We start from the raw sequence: 25,639 nt of genomic DNA, 5'->3' as shown, positions 1-25,639 counted from the left end.
TTTACTTAATAAACACACCAATTAATGTTCACTAGTCCACTTTTTTATAGTCACATATTTAACAGGCAGTGTCAAAGTCTAAGATTAAAACAACAGTATTTAACATGCAAGCAGCTGGACTGATGTCTTAGCAGACGTACTCTAATTTGGCAGAGGTCAAGAAGGAATGCCAATGCTTTGCACATGCCAACGTGAGTTTTTCAACGCCCCTTCCCCTATCTCCTTCTCTTTTAGTGAAGAGGAGTAGTTAGAATAGCAGAGGTGTAGAGAAAAGGAGTTTGAGAAAGGGGCACCCAGGACTGGGAAGATTACCATGGTTTGTAGGTAATTTTAGGGGAGCACTGGTTCGTATATTTGGATGGTAGGATTGAAAGCTACAGGCTGAAGTGGGACCTTGGGGATTCAAGAGATGACGGTGTCAGAGAACAAGGAATTTCCTGACAGGCATGGCTGAATCTTGATACCACAGCAGAGAAAGCACAATTAAAGATATCATGTTGTAACCCGACTGAGGTTTAATTATCTCTGACTGTTTTCCTGTCTGTTCTACTCTTAGGGTACGATAGCACCTCTGAGGAAACCAAGGGGGTAGCAATAGAACGTGGCTTATACCAAAAGGGTTGATCTCGCTCTTATTCTTATCCCACACACAGAAATTCCTAACGAGCTGTTGGGATTCACTGTAAAATAAATGTTTCATGTTATTCCATAATTTATAATCATGCCGCCAAACCTTACATAATCAAATGTGTTTTTCTGTTCCTTATTGTGGGCATTTGTAATCGTTAACACACTGCTTCCTCCTGTTCACAATGGCACAAGTAAGTTCCTCTGTGGAGCAACATGCATGAACATGGATAGTGTTTTAAAAAATGTAACAATCATCATCAATTTGGCTAGGGTATTTCATCTAAATCCCTCCAGTTTTAAAACTACGCAGTCCCAAACCAATTCGTCTTTCTCACATTTCCTGATGGACATCTCATTACCTTTTATTTTTATTGGAAAAAAAATTTTCTCTTTAAGTTTTGACAAGATAGTTACCTGAATCATCAAGCACACAGGAAATTATCTTTCAAAATATGCTTTTCTTTAAAAATCATGCCCTCCTGGAAAATCTTTCTGTTTACCCAGAAGGGTCTCAGATACTTATTTCTGTGACCTCATTTCCTAAAAATGCATTAAAGATGTTATTACAAAAATCTTGTAAGAACAAGATTTAAAGATTTATGGAAATGTTCACAGAAGGTGATAAAAACATCCATAAAAGGGTCTTTACCAATGCTTTGTCATAGAGAAGTGAAAACAATCTTGATGTTCATTCAACAACGGACTAATTTGGTAAATTAAAGTATAACCCTAGAATGGATTATGTAATAATTTATAAAAGAATGAGGTAAATCTAAACTCTTAAGAAAAAGTGTCCACCGATACATAATAAAATGAAAGAGTCACAGTACAGTAAAAATATTATTATTCTATTTGTACAAAACTAACACACACAGACAGAGACACACACACACTTGCTTGTGTATTTGTAGAAAGTGTCTGGGGGTATACATACAGAACCGGAACAGTGGTTACCCCTATAAAATAAGGGGTGGGATAAGCAGAGAAATTTGTATTGTATAAATTCCCTATGGTTGATTTTTTAAAAAGTAGTATATATTAAATTTATAATAAAAACATATAAAATGGCAAGCCTTGGATAGAAAGGTATTTGTTGTAGGTGCACACTTCTAAAGTATAATAGTTTCTGGAATTTATCCCAGAAGTGACTACTATTGTTTTACCTTCAAAGTTGGCACTGACATACATATAAATAATGTTCTCTTTTTAAGATCTTGATAAAACTTAGTAAAAAAAAAAAACAAACCACAAATAATTACTTTAAGTTACCAGCAGGGAACGGCCTAATATATATCAACCTTTAAAGGGAAAATGCATATACCTTAATTTAAAAAAACCCCAAACTATGCAATAGTAAAATGAAAATCTTGTACAGCGCAGTGCACACTATTTCAAACATTGCTGAAATAGCCTTCACTGAAAACAGACACCCCTTTGTACTGGAATATTGGAAAGTTTTCCAAATAATATAAAAACACCACCAAAGGATAAGTTATTTAAAGAAAGGAATAAAAATCCCTGAGTAGGCCAAAGATAACAGACACTATAACCTAATAGGCTATCTCAGACCAGAAGGTACACTGTTTAGCCAGGAGGTGCATATGACTATGGTATATGGATTCATTACAGTTACGGGAATATTTCATATGTATCATGCATATGATATGTAGACATCATACATCATATATGTACAGATCTGCTAGGTTGGACTCACCATATTCACATATTGCCAAACTAATGCCTAAGGTCCAAGAAAGATGAACTTATAAAACTTGAGGCTCGGCGCCTATAGCTCAACCGGCTAAGGCGCCAGCCACGTACACCTAAGGTGGCGGGTTCGAATCCCCAGCCCGGACCCGCCAAACAACAATGATGGCTGCAACCAAAAAATAGCCGGGCGTTGTGGCGGGCGCCTGTGGTCCCAGCTACTTGGGAGGCGGAGGCAGGAGACTCGCTTGAGCCCAGGAGTTGGAGGTTGCTGTGAGCTGTAATGCCACGGCACTCTACCCAGGGGGACAGCTTGAGGCTCTGTCTCAAAAAAAAAAAAAAAAAAAAAAAAAACTTGAGCACGTTTATGACAGAAACACGTGTATTTTAGGTTAGGAGGTTTCATTCCTTCAGTCTTACTAGAGTGCCTAAAATGGGCACTCAATACACATCTGTCGAATGGATGGATGAATGAATGAAAACATGAATTTCTGAAACTAGCTCATCACTTTATCTTGTCTTATGTAATGCTTTAGAAATATGCTATTCCAGACCCATGAATGTTACACCCCCTCCTCTAACTGGGAATAGAGAACTAGTCTCTGGAACAGCTTTAGTTTTTCTGCAGGATTAAAAAAAAAAAATGCAAAAGATGCTGGCTTGTTACCGATGCACGTAAACATCACTTTTTACGTCAAACAAAAATAATAAAATGTTTTTACACTCCGAAGCTTAACAAAGACAAACTATCCATGTTAATGCCTGTTTTATCATATAACCTATTTCAAATCGGACAAGGTTGCTGACAAAGAAATGTACATCTAAAGCGAATAGCTCGTTTTATGAGTTTGGAGACAACTGGCAACTTAAGGCTTCTTTGGGGTTTCTTCTTGTCTGCTAATGAACTTTTGTGATGAAAACAAAGGAATAGCATAGTTCAGTCACTTGTCCTTTTCTTATTTTTAAAGACTTCTCAACTTGAAAAAAAAATTCCTGAAAGTATCTCCTTCACGTTTTTGGTGTTTCCGTTCCCAAAAGCAGTTTATATTTCAGATGAACTCAGAAATATAGAAAGTTTCCAAACTGCCCCACCATAAGAAGACACCATCACATTATTATGCACTTGAGAAGTAAACATAAGAAAAATCCTTCAAAACTTGCATTTGTTTTTATGAAAAACTTGGGGACAAATAAAGAAACAAGAGAGGAGGAAAGGAAAGAGGGTGGGATAGTAAATAATGTAAACTTTGACCTACGGCAGAGTTATTTGTAATTACAAGTTGGTTAAAAAATTACGAGAATAGGGACTTGTTTTTAAGACTTCAGCAGTTCTCGCTACATCATACTTGTTCTTTGGATTAAATATTCCCATGTGAAGGATTTATCCATTGAGTGAAAAATGTATGCCAACGTATAAGAAATCTGAAAAGACTGAATATTTGCATCTTGAGAATTTCTTAAAAGCAGGCTTTCGTTTCTGTCAGTTTACAAAGCTTAATACTCCTTGGGGTGACATTGCACAAATTTCTAGTTGTGAGTGACAAAAAGAGAGAGCAAGAAATAGAAAAGGTCAACATCGACATAGCCTGTTCTCTACATTGGTTTTAATTCAATACATAACCAAATTATGCCCACAAAGGAACCATCATCTTGGAATAGGTCTATGAAAGTGTGGAAAAATAGTGTAAAGGCATGGAACCAGACAAATACAAGGATAATGGGCCTGGTTTTAATATAGATTTATATACACACACATTCATATCCCTACACATATGCACTTCTGTATCTCAAGATTTTTCTGATTAATTTAGTTTCATTAGTTCCCTTTTGGACATTGAGACTTTTCAGCAATTATAGCATCCAAAGGATAAAGGAATTACACAGATGAAAACAGGTGCATTTGGTGAATTCTCATCTTCTGAAAAGTGGCCTTGCTTGTTGGTACAGATAGAGGACTTCAGCTACTCACACCAAGTCTCACAAGACAGCTTGGAGGGGGGTTCAGGGTTCAGACAGTCCAAGCAATGTTCAGGACAGGTGTGCTCAGAACAATTCTGAGGATAACTAGTTCTTAATTTTAAAATATTTTCTTCCAAGAACCACAAAGGTCAGAGTTATGATACAGATGTCTATAGTTTATGAAAGTGACCATTTTTGAAAAGCAGCAATTTGTTTAGGGAAAGGACAGGACACCAAGTTGGGAGCGCACCGTAGCTAGAGGCATTGTGGCCTGCAGAGAATCAGGGGGAGAAGAGATGGTGGAAGGTTCCTCTCCGTGTCTTTCAAGATGTGACTCACCGATGGGGGTGCCATTCTGTACGGCTCCTACTCCAACCAGCTTAGGTAGGTGCACCTACATTTTACCAGTGCATACCTGTCCGTGATCGCTTTCTCTGTTTTTTACAAAGGCAGTAGATAGGAAATACAAACAAACCTAGGGATTAAAAAGCAAAGTTAAGTAGGATGGGCACTGTTTGGATTTGCATATTCAAAATTTTCCATTTTATTTGCAAACTGTTTACAAATAATCGTCATTCGCAATTTATGAAGATGAAAAGAGAAAAGACATCCATGCTATGAAATGTACTTACTTCTGTGAGGTTTCATTCTTTAATACCTCCCTTTAGCTCTTCCCCCTTTCTTTTTTTTTTTTTTTTGAGACAGAGCCTCAAGCTATCCCCCTGGGTAGAGTGCTGCGGCATCACAGCTCACAACAACCTCCAACTCCTGGGCTCAAGTGAGTCTCCTGCCTCAGCCTCCCAAGTAGCTGGGACTACAGGCGCCCACCACAACGCCTGGCCATTTTTTTTTGGTTGCAGCCATCATTGTTGTTTGGCGGGCCCGGGCTGGGGATTCGAACCCACCACCTTAGGTGTATGTGGCTGGCGCCTTAGCCGCTTGAGCCACAGGCGCCGAGGGGCTCTTCCCCCTTTCAACACAACCCCAAGCAATACCAGTGTAAATGAGAGTAACACCCCTTCAGTTTTAGGGAATACAGCAGATTACTTCAGAATGTAGACTGTGGAACCAAATGCTGGGTTTGATTTCCATTTCTACCATTTCTTAGGCCCTAGTAAGCCTAATTTCCTTAATTATAAAATTCAAATAAGAACTACTTTCTGACTCACAGCAAAAACTGAAAAGTCAGAGACTTTATAATTCTATCTGTCCTATTCACGTATTACTTGCTAAGTAGAAGTTTATATATGAAAAATCATGTTACTTAGCAATCCTCCACATCTACTATATGAAATACTCCTTAAAGCAGCCTTTACAGAATTTAAAGTTCTCTAACACAATGATTGTCAAAATGTGATCTGAGCCAGCAATATCATCATTATCTGTAAACTTTTTGGAAATACAAATTCATGTGTTCTGCCCCCAAACTGTGTCAGAAACTGCAAGCATCTGTGTTTTGACCAGACCTCCAGGCTATTCTTAAGCATCCTAGAGTCTGAGGGCCACAGCTTTAAAATACATGTTTTAACATACTCGGTTTTTTTCAGAGACAGAGTCTCACTTTGTTGTCCTCTGTAGAGTGCTGTGGCATCACAGCTCACAGGAACCTCCAGTTCTTGGGCTTAGGTGATTCTCTTGCCTCAGCCTCCCAAATAGCTGGGACTACAGGTGCCTGCCACAACACCTGGTTATTTTTTTGTTGCAATTTGGCTGGGGCTGGGTTAGAACCCTCCACCCTCAGTATATGGGGCCAGTGCCCTACCACTGAGCCACAGGCGCTGCCCAATATACTTGTATACATAAAACCATAAAAATCACTAAAAATTTCCTATTTGTCAGTGTTGAAGTATATTTTAGATATGTTTCTATACACATTGAAGCTTTTTTTTTTTTTTTTTTAACCCAGGACATTTTCTACTGGACCAAACACCTAAGGGCGCACGATAGCTGCTTTTCCTTGATGTTCCAACCCAAACTCAGAATTGGAAGAGCTGAGTTCTAGTCCACCCGACTCTTCCACTAAGATACTAGCTGCATAAAAATCTTCATATTTAAAGGGAGATAATAGTGCTTTGTAAGATACATGAATCAAATTGTTCATAGATGGAAAAAGGCCACACAAGTACATCCTCTAGGAAACATGCTCCTCTGAACTTTTAAAGAACATGCCGATTAGCTAGCTAGAGCAGGCATAAAACAGAAATCACGTCCCCTTAATAAAAGTGTTTCTTACCGATTACAACTGCTATGGCCCCTAGCGCTAATCCCAAGACCAGGATTAGAGGTGCAATGAATAATTTTCCAGCTGGAAAACAAAAAGCAAAATAATTAAAGCGTCACAAAATTAATGTACCTAGCAATTACAGCAATGCTTGTAAAATACCACAGTGTATGTTATTTTGTAAAAAGTCTGATTATAATTAAGGCTGTATGTCTCTAAGAAATGTATCAGGTGTAGAACAGCAGATACACACTGTGAGTTTGGTAACTTCACCAGAGTCCTGAGTTCATGCATATAACCTCTCATAAATTGTTTACCCTTTATAACTCCCAACGTCCAAAGCAACTAGCTCTCTTTATTCTACCAGTACAACTCATCTTTACGCTTTTCCTTTAGATCACTTCCATGGTCAATGTTCAAGATGCTGAAAGATTAAGAAAGGAGTGGCACATTCTGAGTCAGCAGGAGAAAACCTAGCTAGCTCACAAAATAGAGGGCAGCTAGGTACTGCAGAAGGCTTCTGACCAAGCCCACATGTAAAAAAGGGTTTTGTTTATTTCCTGGGTCCAAAGAAAGCTAAGGATATGAAGACCTAATAGATTGAACTACAAAAGGGATATTTTAAGACTGTTAGAGAAAAGTACCAATATATATAAAATATGTTGAAAGTTACTTATGTTAATCATTTTAAAAAAATTTTATTAATTTTTTTGAGAAGAGTCTCACTTTGTCATTCTCAGTAGAGTGCTGTAATGTCACAGTTCACAGCAATCTCAAAACTCTTGGGCTCAAGCAATTCTCTTGTCTCAGCCTCCGAAGTAGCTGGGACTAAAGGCAGCTGCCACAATGCCTGGCTACTTTTAGAGATAAGGTCTCGCTCTGGCTCAGGCTGGTCTCGAACTCATGAGCTCAGGCAATCTACCCACCTCGGCCTCCCAGAGTGCTAGGATTACAGGCATGAGCCACCAGGCCCAGCCTAAGTGAATCATTTTAACAAACTGGAAAAGGAAGCACTTATAAAGTAAGAAGGATAAATGTTGGTAAAGATGTCTAAGGATATCAGCCAGAATTTTCTTTTCTAAATGAATAATTAGGCAGTGATAAGACTACAATTTAGTCATATAAACACAACACAGAGTCCACAATCGGAATCCTACTGATTTGGAAAGACACTAGTGCAAAAAAAGATGCTAGTAACTAACATCTTGCCATTGCGGAGTAACCTTAAGGCATATGACACACGACCCAAATGCTACCCACAAAGGGAAAGATGCAGAGGACTCTGCAGCAGCATCACACAGCTGTTTAAGAAAGCAGCTGCGACACCTTTCCATGAATTAAGGGCAGTGATTTGGAATAACCAATTACATTAAAAAAAAAAAAAGCAACATAATCCAGCCATTTGTTGGGAGCTTGTCAGAACAATACTAACTTTTTTATTTTTAAGAAATGTCTTTGGAACTAGATGACCAGACATGTGCAACATACAGTTTTTAATATTAAATTTTAAAAGATCAATTAGCCCCATGTCTAACCTTGGATTTTACTTACCTTTTTAACCAACGAGAATACAACTAGGTAATACTAAATCCCATCGAAACTCTTAAAGCTATGTTTAAGGGTTCAGAATACATAGGCTTGCATATTTTAAAAGAATCTGTTTTTCTCTTATGCACATAGCTCAGACTGTTCATTCACAATCCTTTTAAAATATTTATCAATACATTTTCCTAATAGCAATGACACACAACTGTAAAGTAGCAGCACAGATTTTTTATTTTTCTCTCAGATGTCACCAAATTCAAAGAGCTACTCTCTCTTTCCTTGGGAAATAATAAAGTTATTCTCCTCATGGCTTCCATGTGTAAATGGATTCGAAAGTAGAATATGAAAGTCCAATACTTAATATTAACTTGACAAAATATTTCCTAATCAACAGTCCAAACCAACTCTTTAACTTACGCTTCAGTAATATTTCTCAATATGTTTACTGGCTATTTGTTTTTCTTCAATTCTGGTTCCAGGGTTCTTTGTCTTTTTTTTTTTTAATTGAGTATTTATTTTTGGAGGGAGCTCCATTTCTTTTGCTCATGTAATTATTTGCCATCTAGATATCAGTTAAAGACTTATTTTTAAAAATTATGTGACTTGATTTAAAAATTTAGAATTTTTGTATGGAACAATATGAGAATTTAAAACTTTTCTCCACTTGATGATACCAGCCTTGGGAAAGACTTTATGAAGAAGACTTCTGTGGCAGTTGCAACAACAACAAAAATAAACAAATGGGACTTAATTAAACTGAAAAGCTTCTGTACAGTTAAGGAGATAACAACCAAAGCAAATAGACAACCTATACAATGGGAAAAAATATTTGCATATTTTGAATCAGACAAAAGCTTGATAACTAAGATCTATTGAGAATTCAAATTAATCCACATGATGAAAGCCAAGAATCCCATATATCAATGGGCAAGAGAGATGAACAGAACCTTCTCTAAAGACAGATGAATGGCTATCAAACATATGAAAAAATGCTCATTGTCCCTAATTATTAGAGAAATGCAAATTAAAACCACCCTGAGATATCATCTAACCCCAGAGAGAATGGCTCACATTATAAAATCTCAAAACTGCAGATACTGGCATGGATGTGGAGAGAAGGGAACACTTTTACACTACTGGTGGGACTGCAAACTAATACAATCTTTTTGGAAGGAAGTATGGAGAAACCTCAAAGAACTCAACCTAAACCTTCCATTTGATCCTGCAATCCCATTACTGGGCATCCACCCAAAAGGGAAAAAATCCTTTCACCATAAGGACACTTGTACTAGACTATTGCAGCTCAATTTACAATCGCCAAAATGTGGAAACAGTCTAAATGCCCACTAATCCAGGAATGGATTAACAAGCTGTGGTATATGGAATACTATCAGCCATTAAAAAAGATGGAGACTTTACATTCTTTGTATTAACCTGGATGGAAGTGGAACACATTATTCTTAGTAAAGCATCACAAGAATGGAGAAGCATGAATTCTATGTACTCAATTTTGATATGAGGACAATTAATGACCTAGTACACAGTGGGGGGTGGGGGAAGGGGAGAGCAGAAAGAGAGGGAAGGAGGGAGTGGGGTGGGGTCTCAGTGTGGGACACACCTTTTGGGGGCAAGACATAATTGTAAGAGGGACTTTACCTAACAAATACAATCAGTGTAATCTGGTTTCTTGTACTTGCAATGAATCCCCAACAATAAAAATAAATAAATAAATAAAACTTTTCCTCAGCCACTTTTATTCCAAGTATCATTTGTTACATAATCTTCTCACCCCCCATATGAGAAGATGCCCCCGCCCCACATCTGTGGCTGCTAATCATTCCCAAATCTCTGTTCCTCCTTATTCTCTGTGAGCAGCACCTCTCCTCTCCAGCTAGGCACATGTCACCAGGAAGGAAGACGACATTTCCCATCCTCCAGCTGTGAGACAGGCCCTTTCTCTGCCTCAGGACAAGGACATCTGGAGGCTCCCATCCAAGCCTAAGGGAGCAAACTGGGTTACATCACACAAGGACTGTGGGAAGAAGGGCTTTCCTATGAATACATCTTCTCTCTTATGTGGCAGGGAGCAAGTAATTTTCTGAGTTAGATTTTCTTACATTTTGTGGAGTAGGGAGAAGTGGGGACCAAACTACGTGTAGTTATAGTTAGTCAGCTGAGACTGAAGTGGGAAAATATGGGTAGGTAGGAGAGTTAATCTTAGAGTTGCTCCCTACTTTGTCAAGTTTATCCTGATGTGGTTGTATGTGCACACAGGGGGGTGTGTGTACTCATACACACACTCACACACACACACACACACACACACACAGAGTGGAAAATAAGCCAAAAAGAGAAGGATTTGAAAAAAGGCCACAGTTTTTAAATAAGAAGAAAACAGAAAATACAGAGAATATTTCCCTGCTGACAACGTCTACGGCAGAGTGGGGTCTCAGCTTGCTGCCCATTTTATAGGCTGAGAAATAACTCAACTCTATTTTTGACCAAAGAAGATGATTCTAGTAGTATCCAAATGGAGAGATCCCAAATATAACTCATCTGCTATGCTTTGAATGTCACCTCCAAAACTAATGTTGCAATGCAATTGCCAATGTAATAGTATTAGGAGAAAGGGCCTTTAAGAGGTGATTAGGTCATGAGGGCTGAGCCCTCATGAATGAATTAATAACATGATCAAGGGAGTGGGTCCCTTATCAAGGGGATGGGTTCCTAATAGGGATAGGTTCAGTCTTGTGTTTTCTCTGCCACTTGATCTTGTACTTCACAGCCTCTAAGACTGGGAGCCAAATCTCTTTTCTTTATATCATCCCAGTTTGTGATATTCTTATAGTAGCTTGTATAGACTGTTATAGTAGCAGAAAACAAAAAACAACATCCAAAATATTACTGGATAAATACAGAAGGAAATAAACTGTCCTTATTTAAGAATGACCAAATAGAAAAAAAGAAAGAAAATGCAAAGATTATTCAAAATAAAGAATGGAAGGAAACATCTTACCACAAATCCAAGATGGCACTAAAGTAGGAAAGAAAATAATTGACAATGAGAAAATATAAAGGTTTTGTGTTTTTGAGTTGCTCTCTCCATACAGATTTATAAATAAGTTAGCGTTCAAAACTATCCCTCCAAAATCTACTTAATTATTAAGTAAATATTGGTAATATAATTGTAATATCTCCTATATAAGTCAATAAAGAAACAGCACACATTGAAAACAATCAAAACCAATCTTGACAAGTGAATGTTACTGGCTGTGGAAAATTACGTTTAATTAAAACTCAGGGAATTGTTTTCAGATTTTAGAAAATGATGGCACTGGTTTCCTTATGTTGAAATGCATTTTAAAGTATATGTTCTATCTTCTACCTGATAGAAATCTACCATGAGCACAGCTCTGTTCTGACCAGCCATCGCATGATTCAAGGGAGAAAGGAGGTTCAGAACAGTAATGAAGAGACAGAGGGCTACGGAGAGAGACAAAGAGATTCTCAAAAAGTAACTAGGCAGAAGTAGGTAGAAAAGGGGAAATGTGGACGATGTTTAAAAGTAATGCAAACGCATAGGAAAGAAATACTGGAGCTCTGAATGGTGAAAAAGAGAGGGAAAAAAATCCCACTGCAAAAGAGTAGGGAGGGGACTCCTGGAAGAAGAACTGCTAGGTTGGAAGAACCTGTTTCACTCAAAGGCAGTGGCATTAGGTTAGGGTGATTTGGTTACAAGCACATATCTGAGTTTCTATCTGCGAATCTGCATGTGACTACGTGTTGGCGGGGTGTGTTGCTGAGGAAGAAGGGGGTAAAACATTTACACATGGATAATCAAACTTGGGGTTGTAGGCCCTTGAGGACATCTGACACTCACTCCATTAATGATTCCCTCATCATGAGTTATTACCTATTAATACATAGAAAAATATATATATTGACATCGATTATAAAGATACAATGATGAAACTCCATTATAAGGCCTTGAAATATGTGGACTGATTTATTTTCTTTGCCTTCAAAGACCACATTCCATGCTGTATGGTACCACATGTTTTCCATGAATAAACAGAGGGATAAGTGTAGGACATGCCACCAGGTACTGTCCATACAAAAATAAACATTGACACAGTTTCTCTCAGATGGCTTGCCATCCAGTTCAAAAATTTAAAAGGTTAACGACTGCCGATTTCTGCAGTATAATTAGTAATTTGCATTTTGAACAAAATATGCTTGTTCATACAAGTAGAGTTCTGCTAATAAAGCGTATCTAATTTTGATTTTAAAGGGCGAAAGAATATGCTTCTCCTGCTGCTGTAGCAAAGCCCTACTAGGATATCTGGCTCACAGTAGGTGCTCAGAATTGTCATGGCTGTCCCATTTCTACGTTTCCTCCCTTCTGGAGTCCTAGGAGAAGTTCCTGTAACAGTGTTTTTCAAGCTGTTTGTAATCCATGGCACAATTGAACCTATAAACTTCCCTGGCACACTTAAATTATGTCAATCAAAACAAAAAAGGAAAAAAAAAAAGAAAGAATATACCTACTGTGCTTTGAGCTTCTTTCAAAAATAATTTAACGAATGATCTTTAAAAATTTCCATGGTACACCTAAGATCCTCTCATGACACACCAGTGTGCCACAGCACACTGGGTGAAAATCACTGCCCTATAAGTATGTTGGATACTCACCACAGACCGACCCTCGCACCAATCTCCTCAAATGAGGTCTCTCTGGGAGGTAGCGATATTTGCATCCAAATATACTGAGGTTTGATGTGTGGTCTCCAAAGAAACGGAGCTGGCGGTATCTCTCCCCACATCGATAACAAAAATTAGTGTTACATTGGGAGCACGTCATGTGGTCACACCCTTCAGTTCTCTGGATGTGGATCTGTAACAGTGAGCGAGAGAAAGAGGAAAAAAAGGATTCAAGTTTTTAAAAAGTAAAACCTCACAAATTTTATGAAACATTTATGAGTTTCACCAAAACAGAAGCCTCACAGTATTCCTGAGGCTATCAACTTGCTTATAATCACACCCTCTAGGATTATGGGATTTTTTTCTCCTTTTCAGTTTTTGGCCGGGGCTGGGTTTGAACCTGCCACCTCTGGCATATGGGGCTGGCACCCTACTCCTTTGAGCCACAGGCACCATGCTCTAAGATTATGTTTTTACTGAATACTTTCATGTGTGCAAAGCTTGGTAACATTTCGGGTACTCAAGCGGTTGGCTTAGTTTGACCAACATGCAAATAAGCACAGCCCAGGGAAGACATATTCGTCTTCCTAGATATACTCCTAATCCAATGGTTGGGGGCAGTGCTGGGAAAGTAGATTTTATTTATGTTTAATGATCAGCAAGAATGAGGTGGCTTGGGGAAAGAAGAAGAGATGAAGATTATTCCTTACAAGAAGGCATTATATGTAATTTTTTGTGAATAAAAGTCCAAAAGCAGAAATCTCTCTTTGATGAAGGAAATGACAGCAAATAGAAATGTATGCAAACCATTTTAGTTTCCAACTCTAATATTATTCGTAAGTACAGTGTTTACAGAACTCTTTGTATGATGCCATCTATGCAACTAAACACCTTCCTCTGCTCTGGTAGTCAAGTGCTGTGCAAATATGGCTTCGACCATAATGTAACAAGGATTTTATTCTTGGATAGTCTACTGCATAGCAATGAGGTAGTCACCGTCTCCAGCACTGAGGCCAAGTTGTAATTAAGATCTTCTTTTAGATAGACTCAGACACGACTCAGAATCCTCACAGATTCTGTAAATAAACTGGACCCATCTTTCAGTCAAATATGTGCACACTTTGTTAGGAGAATAATCGTGAAAGAGAACTCAATGTAATTTATAACTTATATATATCATCCAAAAAAAAAATAATTTGGTTACACTGCCCAGCTATCCTGTGATTAAAATGAGATCACCTTGTAAGATTCTTTCCTTTTCGACTCGGCACCTGTGGCTCAAGTGGCTAAGGTGCTAGCCATATACACCTGAGGTGGAGGGTTCGAATCCAGCCCGGGCCCACCAAACAATGATGGCTGCAACCAAAAAAAAAAAAAAATAGCCGGGTGTTGAGGTGGGCGCCTGTGGTCCCAGCTACTTGGGAGGCTGAGGCAAGAGACTCACTTGAGCCCAGGAGTTGGAGGTTGCTGTGAGCTGTGATGCCAAGGTACTCTACCCAGGGGGACAGCTTGAGGCTCTGTCAAAAAAAAAAAAAAAAGAATCTTTCCTTTTCACAAAGGAGTTGGCATTGACTGTGATACATTCACGTTATATCTGCACTCATTCTCATATAAATGCATATCAGCTATTCGTTCAGAAATTGTATTAAATAAAATGTTCCAAATAACATTTTAGCTACTGCAAGTGGGTGTCTATAACACGTGTTGGGACTAGCGTGTCAGGGAATGTTTTTACTCAATTGAGAATGTTGCAATTAACACGTGAGTCACCCCTCCTGTGGCTGATGGACTCTTGCCAGATAAACCTAGACCACCGTACACACTTTATATGCTTCATTTGAAATTATGTTTTTTCTTCCCCCGATACACTGTGTACTTCCCCAAACTTTTGCAATAGTGTCCTTATAACTGCATTTTTTAAAAACTGGCAAATGATTATGGAGGTGAGATAAAATCTTCCAGGAGAAAGAGAAGAGCTTCGTGAAAAGAGAAATTAAAAGTTTTGGAGATAAAAGAATTTATCCACTTTATAATATAACCTTCTATTATAGGGTTTAAGATTAAAACATGCTTGAAGCTGCTAACTGCCAAACACATACAGTATTTCAGTTTTAGTGATAAGCGAAATGTTAAAAGGAAATTTAAGGGAACTATGAATTTAAAAAGAACTTGTTGAGGCCACTTGTAAAATAACAACAAATGTTAATCATACTAATGGTAAGTTTCAGTTAAAAAATACACATATGTGTGAATCTAATTATCCATCTATCCATCCATCCATCCAACCACCAACCTACCAACCACTCTGGAGAGTTTCTACGTGATTCTGACCATTTCCAAGAAGCGGTAATTAAGTAGAAGACAGCATATGACAGCAAGCACTTTATACACAGGTAAAAGGATGAACCAGGAATGAAAAGCTTGCCAAGTGGCTGTCAGGACTTTAGGTACTCAAAATCACTAGCTAAACTGTAAGTTCAATGTCCATTCCCTCCTAGAGTCTGAGTGACACTAGGCAGGTCAGCCTCAGCCCTGTGGGGAGGTTGGAAGAACCTGGGCTTTAACTTCAAAGCCCCTGTGTTTGAATTCTAGCTAAGAGAACTATTTAAAAAGAAGTAATTCGCCTTTCCTCAAGTTTTAAATTAGGTAATATTTCTTACCATGCAGTAATATACGTACAGTGCCTAAGCCACTGTTTGACACAGACCAAGTCAGATCAATGTAAACTCTGTTCTCATCTACCCCTTCTCCTTTACCCAACTAACATGTGAGAAATCAAATGCCTGGCTAATGTAACTGCAAAGCCCGGACTGCCAGGGAGTCCCCTTTCCACTTATCCCTACGGATAATTATTAGGCAGGACTAGCCTAGAGAGGTGAGGGCCAGCTTGTGGCCAAGGGAGTATGAGCATCCGGGGTCAAGGGTTACCAAAAATTATGATTTGGGCAATAAAAGCCAAACTCATTTTTTCTTGCTATCAGTCACCTTATCCTTTTTCAGTTCTGACGATTTTCTTTTTTCTTTTTAAAAAAAAAGTCCAGTAGCTGTGGATCCAGGTGTTTTGGGGCCTGTGGGTTACCTAATTTGAGGAGCCTCCTTAAGGAGAAGAATGTAAATTACAGATACAAATTAGATATAAGGTCTAAGAAGGGGCTGGTGCAGGGGAAGGTCTCTGAAGCATAAGCTCATTAGCTTTCTGGGAAACCAGCCCCCCTCTGTTGTGCAATGACGACTGTGGCCACACTGGTTTAGCACAGTCGATGGTGTTAGGGGTGACACAGGCCAAAGAGGCCCCACTGGACCCTTGAACCATTTCTGATCCTTCTTTCAACCACCTGCGCAAGAGGAGGAAACATGCTTGGAGACAACTGATGAGCACCAGAATATTGTACAATCAACTTCTAGACTACGTATTGCATTTGGTCTTAAAATGGAGGTAACACAACTTAAATTTCCTGACAGCACAGCAGTGTCCCAGATGACCTATACAGGGAAGAAGCCTGATACTTACTGAGAGCCCATGCTGTGCCAGGCATTGTACACAGATTAGCACTGTTACACCTCATACTTGCACCTTGAGATTGGCGTTCTTATTTATAACCAAGCTCAGAAAAGACATCTGTTTGAGTGACAACCCTAGTGAATGCAGAAAGGATTCTGAATTTATGTCTCTTTATTTTATGCTAAGCAGCCTTTTATGACCATAAAAGTAAAACCAGAAGGTCAATTATATTCTTTGCCAAGTGATGGCACAATCGTTAGTCAAACATGTGTGCTGTCTCTGCACAAGGCATATAACCCTGTTGCTTGTGTTTGCATTTCTCTGGGCCAGTTCACATTCGTTATTCAAAATGGTACCAAAACTTTTTCTGACAGGCAACTTGTTCTACTAAGTTAAACTTGTGACTGAGTTCATTTGCCTCAAAATTTCACATATAATTTTCACTGTCATTGTATATCTGCTTTTAATAATGTTTCATTGGGCTCTAAAATCTTTATGTGGGCTATTTATTTCATTTAAATAATGAAGACTGCAATTTCTATTCTTTCTCTTTTAACAGTCTTTTATTAGTAGTAATATAAAATTCTGAACACAGCAGGTAACAAAATGTTGGTCAAATAATATTTCTGCGATCTCAAAAAGTAATGAAATTATAAGCTCTGATAACACTCTATAGTAAGTTTGTATATTGCAGGATTATATGATTCTATAGATTAATATTAATATTTCATGCACATAAACATGGAGAAATGGTTCCATAATGTACCAACCATCAAGTACACAGTGCTTCCTCAAACACTATTGTTGACTACTCTAGATTATATATGAATATTTTATTGCTTGCTTAGAAATGAACTAACAAAATACAAGATTATTTGCACCAGGAGACATTACTTTTCAATTTGCTAAGCAATTTGTAACTTTAAACTTCTTAAAGGGTCACACTTTGACAACACCATCTTTGTTTATTTTCAAAACACAGGTTTAAATCCTGTTTACATAAAGTTCATTTTTTTCCTCGATGTTTTTATTTATTTTTTTGTAGCTTTGAAAACATTCGTCAGTTTAGCTCTGTGACAGATAAACTAATTGCTCAAGTGACTACAGTTTGGCACCAAAATTCTGCTTTTACTTAAGACATGAAAACAGACTAGAACAGACTGGTTATTCCTAATCCAAGAGATTAAACTCACTACTCATAAACTACAATGTCACTTGATTTGTTATTACTCAGAGAATCCTTTTCTCCATCTATAACAAATAAGACTCAGAGCAAGAGCTAAAATAATCACCAAATATTGAAAGAGGAAAAAAAGAAGGGGATAAATCAGTGAAATGAATTCTCAACTGCCGTGCTGGGGGCGCACAGACAATGTCAAGGACAGTGTACACAAACCTACTATTTGAGGTATTTCTCAGAAGCAAAAGCCTGAATGAACTAAAAGTTTTCTGATAGTCTCATCATCTATTGGGGCTGGCAATGTTGCAAAAATAAGAGGCTGATTTCAAACTTATTTGGTGTCTCCTGCTACGTAGTTAGCTTTTTAAAGCCAACATTCTGATAACTAATTGTCAATGGACTGGTTTTCTTTCTTATAAGGAATTTCATACAGGCGTTCAAGTTGTCTTATTAATTTATCATGACAGAAATTCCCTGGAGTGTAGAGCACTATCCAATTCTTATCTCCCGGGGTGGAGCTCTACTACAAAGTATCCCTAGTTTTCTTCCTTCTTCTTAGCCATACTTCCCTGGACTCCATGTCCCCATGTCCTCAGAAATCTTCAGAAGCCAGTTTTCCCCTTTCCCCTTCATAATTACCCATTCCCACTGGGACTATAAGCCCTATTGAATTAATTCTTCCTGTATTCCACATGACCCTCTAGCCAATAATTATCCTCACAATTTCATTTTTATAAAACTTAAGGGAATCCCCTCGCTGTTCTTAATCATAGAGTAGTCCCTCCCCAGCTGAGTGCAATCCCATGTGCCTGCAACATCCAGCTGCCATTCATTCATTCATTCATTCACTCAACAAATAATTACTTGGTCATTGATAAAATGTGACATGGCTCTACTCCTTAAAAAGCTTAGAGTCTAAGGTGGAGGCAGATATTAATCAATTGTAGAAATACATACATACTTATTTTCTATGTATTTATACACTTAAAAGCTATACATAAACTATGCCAAATGCTGTAAGTAAAGGGGTATGGAGTATTCAATTGAGGGGCTCGATCAGATGTAAGGGTCACAAGAGGTTTCCAAAGGAGGTGACGTTTGATCTGAGAAATGACAGACAAGTAGCAGCTGACCAGTAAAGGGGACTTACAGGTGGAGAGAGCATTTCAAGCACAGCAGAGTCAGGGCACTGTATCCGTGAACTGAGAAGTACCCTGTACTAGCCCTGTTGCTGCATTTTTCACCGATATTTTAAACCTCTTTACTTATCTGTATCCTTCTGCTCAAACCTTCTACTGTCCCCATCTATAAAATCAACAAGGGCCCAGATCATTTACCTCTTTTTGATTATCTCATTAAAAGGCCTTGCACAGGTACTTTCACAAAGCATGTTCTTGATAAATGCTTGTTAAAAAACCAAATGAGGATTATCCATGATCTCCTCATTGCTAAGTCCAATGAACATGTTTTAACTTCAAAGGGTTTAATGTCAAAGGGTTTCAGCTTTCCTCCACTGGATCTCACTTCTTTATCTCCGTGGTGGACGTGGCTCCTAAGCTTCAGACCCACATAGCAACTATACGACTTTCAGCCATTTGAACGTCAAAGAAACACAACAAAACTCAGCCCTCTATCACAATAACAAAATAAATGTATGTCTGCTTCAATTATTTTATCTCAGTTTATGGTGATGCCATCCATCTAGACACTAAAGCAAAATATCTGGTCCTTATCCTCTTATTTCTCACATTCAGTTGATCATCATGGTCAGACAGCTTTAACCCCATAATATTTACCTAAGCCTTTGACAACCACCCTGGTTTATACTGTCATTATTTCCTTCCGGATGTCTGTAACTACCTCCACAAAATGAACAACAACACACTAAAATATAAATCTGACAGCATCATGCTCCTGCTTACAACTTTTCAATGACCTCCACAATCTGGTGGGTAGAACCCAAGTTTCCGAACGTTGCATGCTAAGTCCCAGCCCCACCTTTCACCACTTCCTTCTGTGCACCTTACACTAAGGGAACCACAAAGTGCTGTGGCTTCTATAGAACCACACACTTCCTGGCTCTGTGACTTTGCACTTGCAATTGTAATCCCTCTCCTGGGCACCTTTCATCATGCCAAAATCTACCAACAATGCCCAACAATCTAGCTCTCCCAGATGATCCAAGAGGAGTGAAACATCTCACTATGGACACTCTTGTACTACTCTCTGCAAAGCCCTACTGAAGGGCCAAAGGGTTCTCCTTGCCAGTCTAACAACTACGTCTCCCCTTCTGCGAGTTCTGTGAAAAAAAGGACCAAGTCTCTTACAAAGCATATAATGGCTTCTCAACAAACAGAGGAATGCAAGATGGCATTCATTTATTCAATCATCTATTTAGTGCTAAACAATGCCCAGAAATAGCTCTAAACAATACTAGAGGGACCTCTGAGGAAAAATACATAACAATCTCTGTTCTTATGGATGTAAAGTATGTCTCTTATATCCACTGTTTTAAGGAGTGATAAGTAATGTAACACTATGGAGAAAAAACAAAGCCATAGGGAGACAGTGCCTATTGAGGTAGGGGAAGGTGGTTTGAAACTGCAGGTAAGGCAGCCGAGGACAGCCTTACTGAGAAGCTGAATTTTACTCAAAGACATGTCGGAAGTGAGAGAGCTGGCCATGCAGGTATCTGTCACAAGAACATTCCAGAGAGAAGGAAGAGCAGGTACGGAGACCTGAGAAGGGAATGTACCCAACACTGTTGAAGTCCAGCGGGCGTGAGTGGGATGTGGCTGTAGTGGGGGGAGGAAGCAGAAGATGAAGCAAGAGGACGCACAGAAAGGAGGAATGTCCAAAGTGTGACAGTCATATGGTCACCGCAGAGACTAGCTTTGCTCTGTGTGAGATGGAAACCGCAAGGAGTTTTGAACAGAGCAGTGATGTCATCTGCCTTATGACAGCCCCATTCTGCCTGCTGAGTTAAGAATACTGTGGAGAGCGAGAAACCAGTCAGGAGGCTGTTGCAAAGATCCTGGAGAGGGAAAGATGAGGATATCTTGCCCCAGATGAGTGAAAGAGGAGGGGGTTGAGATGTGGTCAGATTCCAAATATATAGCAGTTTTTAGCCAGGGCTCGGTTTGAACCCACCACCTCCAGGATATGGGGCTGGTGTGCCGCCCAGATTCTAAATATATTTTGATGGAAGAATCTGCAAAACTTAATGATTGACTGAATGTGGGTATGAAAGAAATGGAGTCTGGAAGGGCCCAAAGTTCTTGACCTGAATAGCTGAGAGGTTGGAATTGCTATTTACTGAGATAGGTTTTTCTATCTTGGAGAAAAACCATTTTGGGGAGAGGAGAATATATTGCATTGGAGAAGTCCGTTAGAGTCGAGCAAAGTGGCTGAGTAGGCATTTGGATATTAACCTTTTCTCACAGTTCTCCAAACCGTTTTCAATTCTCAGTGCAGTTTGCCATGGAAAGCTCTTAAAACTTGAAGTGACATGAAAATGAAAACAAATGAATTGCCTAAAAAAGTGTTAGCTCTTTTAGCAAAATCACTTCCATTAGTATTCACACAGAAAATGGGCAGCTTTTAACTTCAATTTTCCCGTCTACATAGCTCACTGGACTTCATCCATCCTAGAAGCCTTAAACCAGACATTGTCAAAAGGGGCTCTCCTGCCCCTGTGAGAGTATGAAATTTTCTTGTGTTTTTGTTGGTAGATGTTTGGTTGTCACCAAGGTGGATGGTGCTGGCATTTACAGATGTCCTACAAGGCTTAGGATAGCCTATGTGGTAAACTAAAAATAAAATATTAGAAAATCTCTAAAAATTTTCAAATCATCCACTTTAAATTTAACTTAATCTTGAGTTTGTCACAAACTAGATATAGTTTTGTGGTTATTAAGTTCAAGAAAGACATTTCAACATTTTCACATATTTTCTGAAGGTGCAGAGTTTACATAAAGTAGACAACTCATTCTTAGGAAGAAGGATGTTTCATAACTAGTCCATGAAAATTCTTCATTGAGAGGCAATGAGATTCAAATAAAAATGGGTAATAAGTTGTCATATTTAGTGCTGTTAAAATTTCATAAAAATATTCCATAAATAACTTTCAGAAATGTTTGTGTATTTTTATCTTATTATAAAAAAATCACATTTATGAATACATATCTTTTTTTTCTTTTTTGAGACAGAGTCTCAAGCTGTCACCCTGGGTAGAGTTCAGTGGTGTGATAGCTCAAAGCAACCTCCAACTCTAGGGCTCAAGTGACCCTCTTGCCTCAGTTTTTCTATTTTTGGTATTTTTAGTAGAGACGGGGTTCTTGCTTTTGCTCAGGCTGGTCTCGAACTCGTGAGCTGAAGCTATCCACTTGTCTTGGCCTCCCACAGTGCTAGGATTACAGGAGTGAGCCACCGTTTCTGGCTATGAATAAATATCTTAATCATACGTGGGGAAAAAATTTAATATTCATCCCTGTTACTGCCAAAATTCAATTATAGAGAATAATTTTGATTTCTAAGCACAAGTCAAACCACTTTATAATATTGTAACATGTATTAAATTGGTCTTTCCATTTGATAAAAAAGTAAAAATTATAAGGGAGAAGTTAACATTTATAAGTAAATGAGAGAAAAATTTATTTTATCTGAAATAATAATTAAAATGATGAATCAACATATTATCATACCTTGTTTAGATGGGCAAATTTTATGAACACATAATCACTTAAAATTCATCAGTATTAAGTACAGAATTTTCTTTAAAACTTCATAGTAAGATTAGAGAGCTCAGAAAAGAGACTATTACATATTATAATTTAACATGATTAAAGAGAAATTAAAAATCATCTGCTAAGGGGAGAATTATTTAATAAACACAATTTAGTTAGAATGGTTTTAATTTGGAAAAAATTAGTTTAGATACCAATGTATAATAAATACCAAAATGAATTATGGATGGATTAAAGAGCTAAAATATTTAGAAATTAAGTAATCAAAAGAAAGGAAGGAAATAGTTTTATCAAACTTCTGGATAACAAACAACTTATTTTTTTTTTTAACAAACAACTTTTTAAGCTTAGAAACAAAATTTATAAGAAACACATAAAATACATAGATATATAAAAATGTGAGTATGGGTATGATTTTTGTGTGGCTGTATGTGCGTGTGTTCAAAAATGAAAGAGAATGCTGTATTTCATCAAATAAAAAATGTAAAAAAATATTTAAAAATATATGTAAACCAATTCAGTAAAAAAAATCCTACTAATTAGATTAAAAAATTTAAAAATATATGTAAACCAATTAAGTAAAAAAAAATCCTACTAATTAGATTAAAAGAAAGAGAAGGTAAGGAAAATATGCAGAGAAAATAGACCAAAAGAGTAGTTAATATTTTCAAATAAAGAGCTCATATAATTTGATAATAAAATATGTACCAACCTGAGCCCCACAAATGAGAAAAGGATATAAACAGAAAATTATTAACTCAAAAATACATGACTTTATATTCAGTTTATAATCAAACAACAAAACGTTAAGATATAAGAACAAAATATTTTAAAGAAATGCTCATATTGTAACAAGTTCTCAGATTTTTCCGGTGGAATTATAAATTGTTTCAATCCATTTAGAAAGTGAATTGGCAGTATGGACCAAATACTAAAAAACACTGATATCCTTTTTTTTTTTGCAGTTTTTTTGGCCGGGGCTGAGGTTTGAACCCACCACCTCTGGCATATGGGGCTGGTGCCCTACTCCTTTGAGCCACAGGCGCCACCCCAACACTGATATCCTTTAACCCAGCGATTCTACCTTCAAAAAAATATGCTTTCAAAGGTTTAAAATCTGGAAAAAAAGATACAGTCAAGATTAAAATCATTTATATATTATTTATAACTCAGAGGTATTTGTAGTAAAGATGGGGACTCATTCTTGCTCAAGCTAGTTTTGAACTACTGACCTTAAGAGATCTTCCTGCCTTGGTCTTCTAGAGTGCTGGAATTATAGGTGTGAGTGACTGTGCTCAGCCAGGAAAATATAATTTTAAGGTGCAAGAAAAATGTCACAATTAAGAAAATGCTAAGTTTTAAAGTCATGCTTAAAAAAAAAAGAAAACGAAACCATTTGTACTCAAAACAAGTCATAAAACATAAGTTAAACAGATACTAACTTTATGGACCTAAATTCCACCAGAAAGTAAGTTCTCTGCTACAACGTAATCATGTAAACTGATTCCATGGCTCTTTCCCAAAATTTTAGCTACTTAAAAGGTAATTCCTTTTAAAGCCCTGACCTCTTAGCTGTTACTTCAAAGGGGAGCCAAGCCTGTGTGCTTTCTCTGAACTGTTTATCTGCATTTGTTAGAACTGTGGGCAGTTAGTGCATTCAGTAAGTTCCTAATGGCTGGCTGCTTTTTCTTTCTATATGTGAGTCCATTTATATTAGATTAAGAAATTATAGTAATAAATGTATGTTTTTATGTATTACATCAGTTCATTCAGAATTTCCCCACTGTATAATGCTGTAGGGTTGTTCATTCAGAGTATAGTCTTAGAATCAGCCTAACTGGTAATTGTTTTTACAGCTTTCCAAAGTGATATAAAGTGTACTTATGAACTAAGCGATAAGTACAGTTATTTAATAGCACTCCTAAGTTCCTACTGGCCTTTATTAGGTTTAAAACTGAGTAGTAGCTTTGAATAAACCAGAAAGACAAGACAAAGGGGGAAAGGCTTCATTTTCTAATTGTTCTTCAATGTGATGAAAAATAAAAGTGTCCTGAGCAATCCAGGCAGTGTTCTGAAATAGCTCTGAAACAAAAAGGGTAACTGTGGAAGAATCTGTCCTCTACAGGGAAAACAAAGAAAGCTTTAGTCCAAACATCTTTAGACGTCACTTTAAAGAGAGCCAGGTCATCTAGACTATTTCAGGAATGCAACATGTTACTCCATACAATACATTTTCCTTACTATATGTGGATTTGGTAGACTGAATCTGCACCTTATTATTATGCTTGTCATCAGGCTTCAGAATATACTTTTATTGCTTTGAACTGGATTCACGATTATTCCATTTTTAAAATTTTCTGACAATTCAAATTTTATTAATCTGCAGGAAGAAAGTGAGGAATTGTTTTAAAAAGAAAATTAGGCCTAAGTTAGACATGATTTCCAGAAGTAAAGCTGGGAAAATGTGAACCCCACGTATGGTAGAGTACACATATACATAAACACACACATATAATTTTCTAAAGTAAGCTTTAAAAAGCTGCCAGACTTTGACAGATCCCTGTCCTGTAAACAGCAAATCCAGGGCATTCTGGCTGGATTTACTGGCTGACCTCTGGATAGTAGACTCTTTCCTGATTATTTGCACGGGTAACTTTCAACTTCCAGGTCTCTCAGCTCAAAGGCTTGCTAAGTCTTGTTTATTTACATGACTATCAAGGGAATAGATGAAAAATGACATTCACAAAATCCCTAAGTCCTGACTTCAGCTATTAGCTTCTACTTCACCAGACTTACAAAAATCAAAATGCTCAGTTTAATTTAATGTGATCCCAAACCAACAAGAAAAGGAAAAGCAAACGCAAAATGTTGCAAGGATTCAGACAAAGCCCCCAGAATTCGGAGGGATTAGGGTACATGTGGCAAGCCAGAAATTAGAAAATAATTTTCATACTACCTTTTCCCTATACATACATCTTCACTTTTAAGAGGAAAAATAAGGACTTTAACGTTTTAAATTAATATTGATATGTTACCTCCTTCAATTTTGAAATGTAATGCAAATAATAATGTACATTGTTTATATAGAAAATTTTCAGTTGACTTAATGTAATATAATTTTCCCCTGAAATGCTACAGCAAATACTTTTCTCCAATACCTGCATTAAAAGAGTTATAAACATAATTTACTTCAATAGTATAAACATTCTTCAATTATATCCCGATGTTCACATTTTCCCTTTCCTCCTAAAGGTTACCTCACCTTGCACTTTGGACACTTCTGGGCATTCCTCTGCCCATGCTCGATCTCGCTGGCCCAGTGACGCAACAATTTGTCTCCTTTTTTGTATTCCTTGCAGTTAACACCTTCATGCCAAGGAGAGTGGCACTTAAAACACCAGACGAATTGGCAAGTGGGGCACTGGATCTGTGTAAGGAAAATTAATATT

General features: G+C 37.6%; 1 protein-coding gene across 1 annotated transcript in view; it reads right to left on the bottom strand.

The window, feature by feature from the left end:
• Positions 1 to 3,514: 3,514 nt before the first annotated feature.
• RNF217 (ring finger protein 217) overlaps positions 3,515 to 25,639 on the bottom strand; it is a 109,737-nt gene continuing 87,612 nt past the window's right edge. Inside the window, exons 3-6 of the mRNA XM_003781642.3 lie at positions 25,453 to 25,617; positions 12,755 to 12,956; positions 6,530 to 6,601; positions 3,515 to 4,771 (exon numbers count right to left, since the gene is read on the bottom strand). Of these exons, the coding sequence (XP_003781690.2) occupies positions 4,698 to 4,771; positions 6,530 to 6,601; positions 12,755 to 12,956; positions 25,453 to 25,617 (513 nt within the window). The 3' untranslated portion in view covers positions 3,515 to 4,697. The remainder of the gene's footprint in view (positions 4,772 to 6,529; positions 6,602 to 12,754; positions 12,957 to 25,452; positions 25,618 to 25,639) is intronic.

This window comes from Otolemur garnettii, unplaced genomic scaffold (assembly GCF_000181295.1).
Source record: "Otolemur garnettii isolate 467f Iridium unplaced genomic scaffold, OtoGar3 scaffold00002, whole genome shotgun sequence".
Lineage (NCBI taxonomy): Eukaryota > Metazoa > Chordata > Mammalia > Primates > Galagidae > Otolemur > Otolemur garnettii.
Note: the sequence above shows the minus strand (reverse complement) of the source record. Positions and strands in the feature narration are given on the sequence as shown.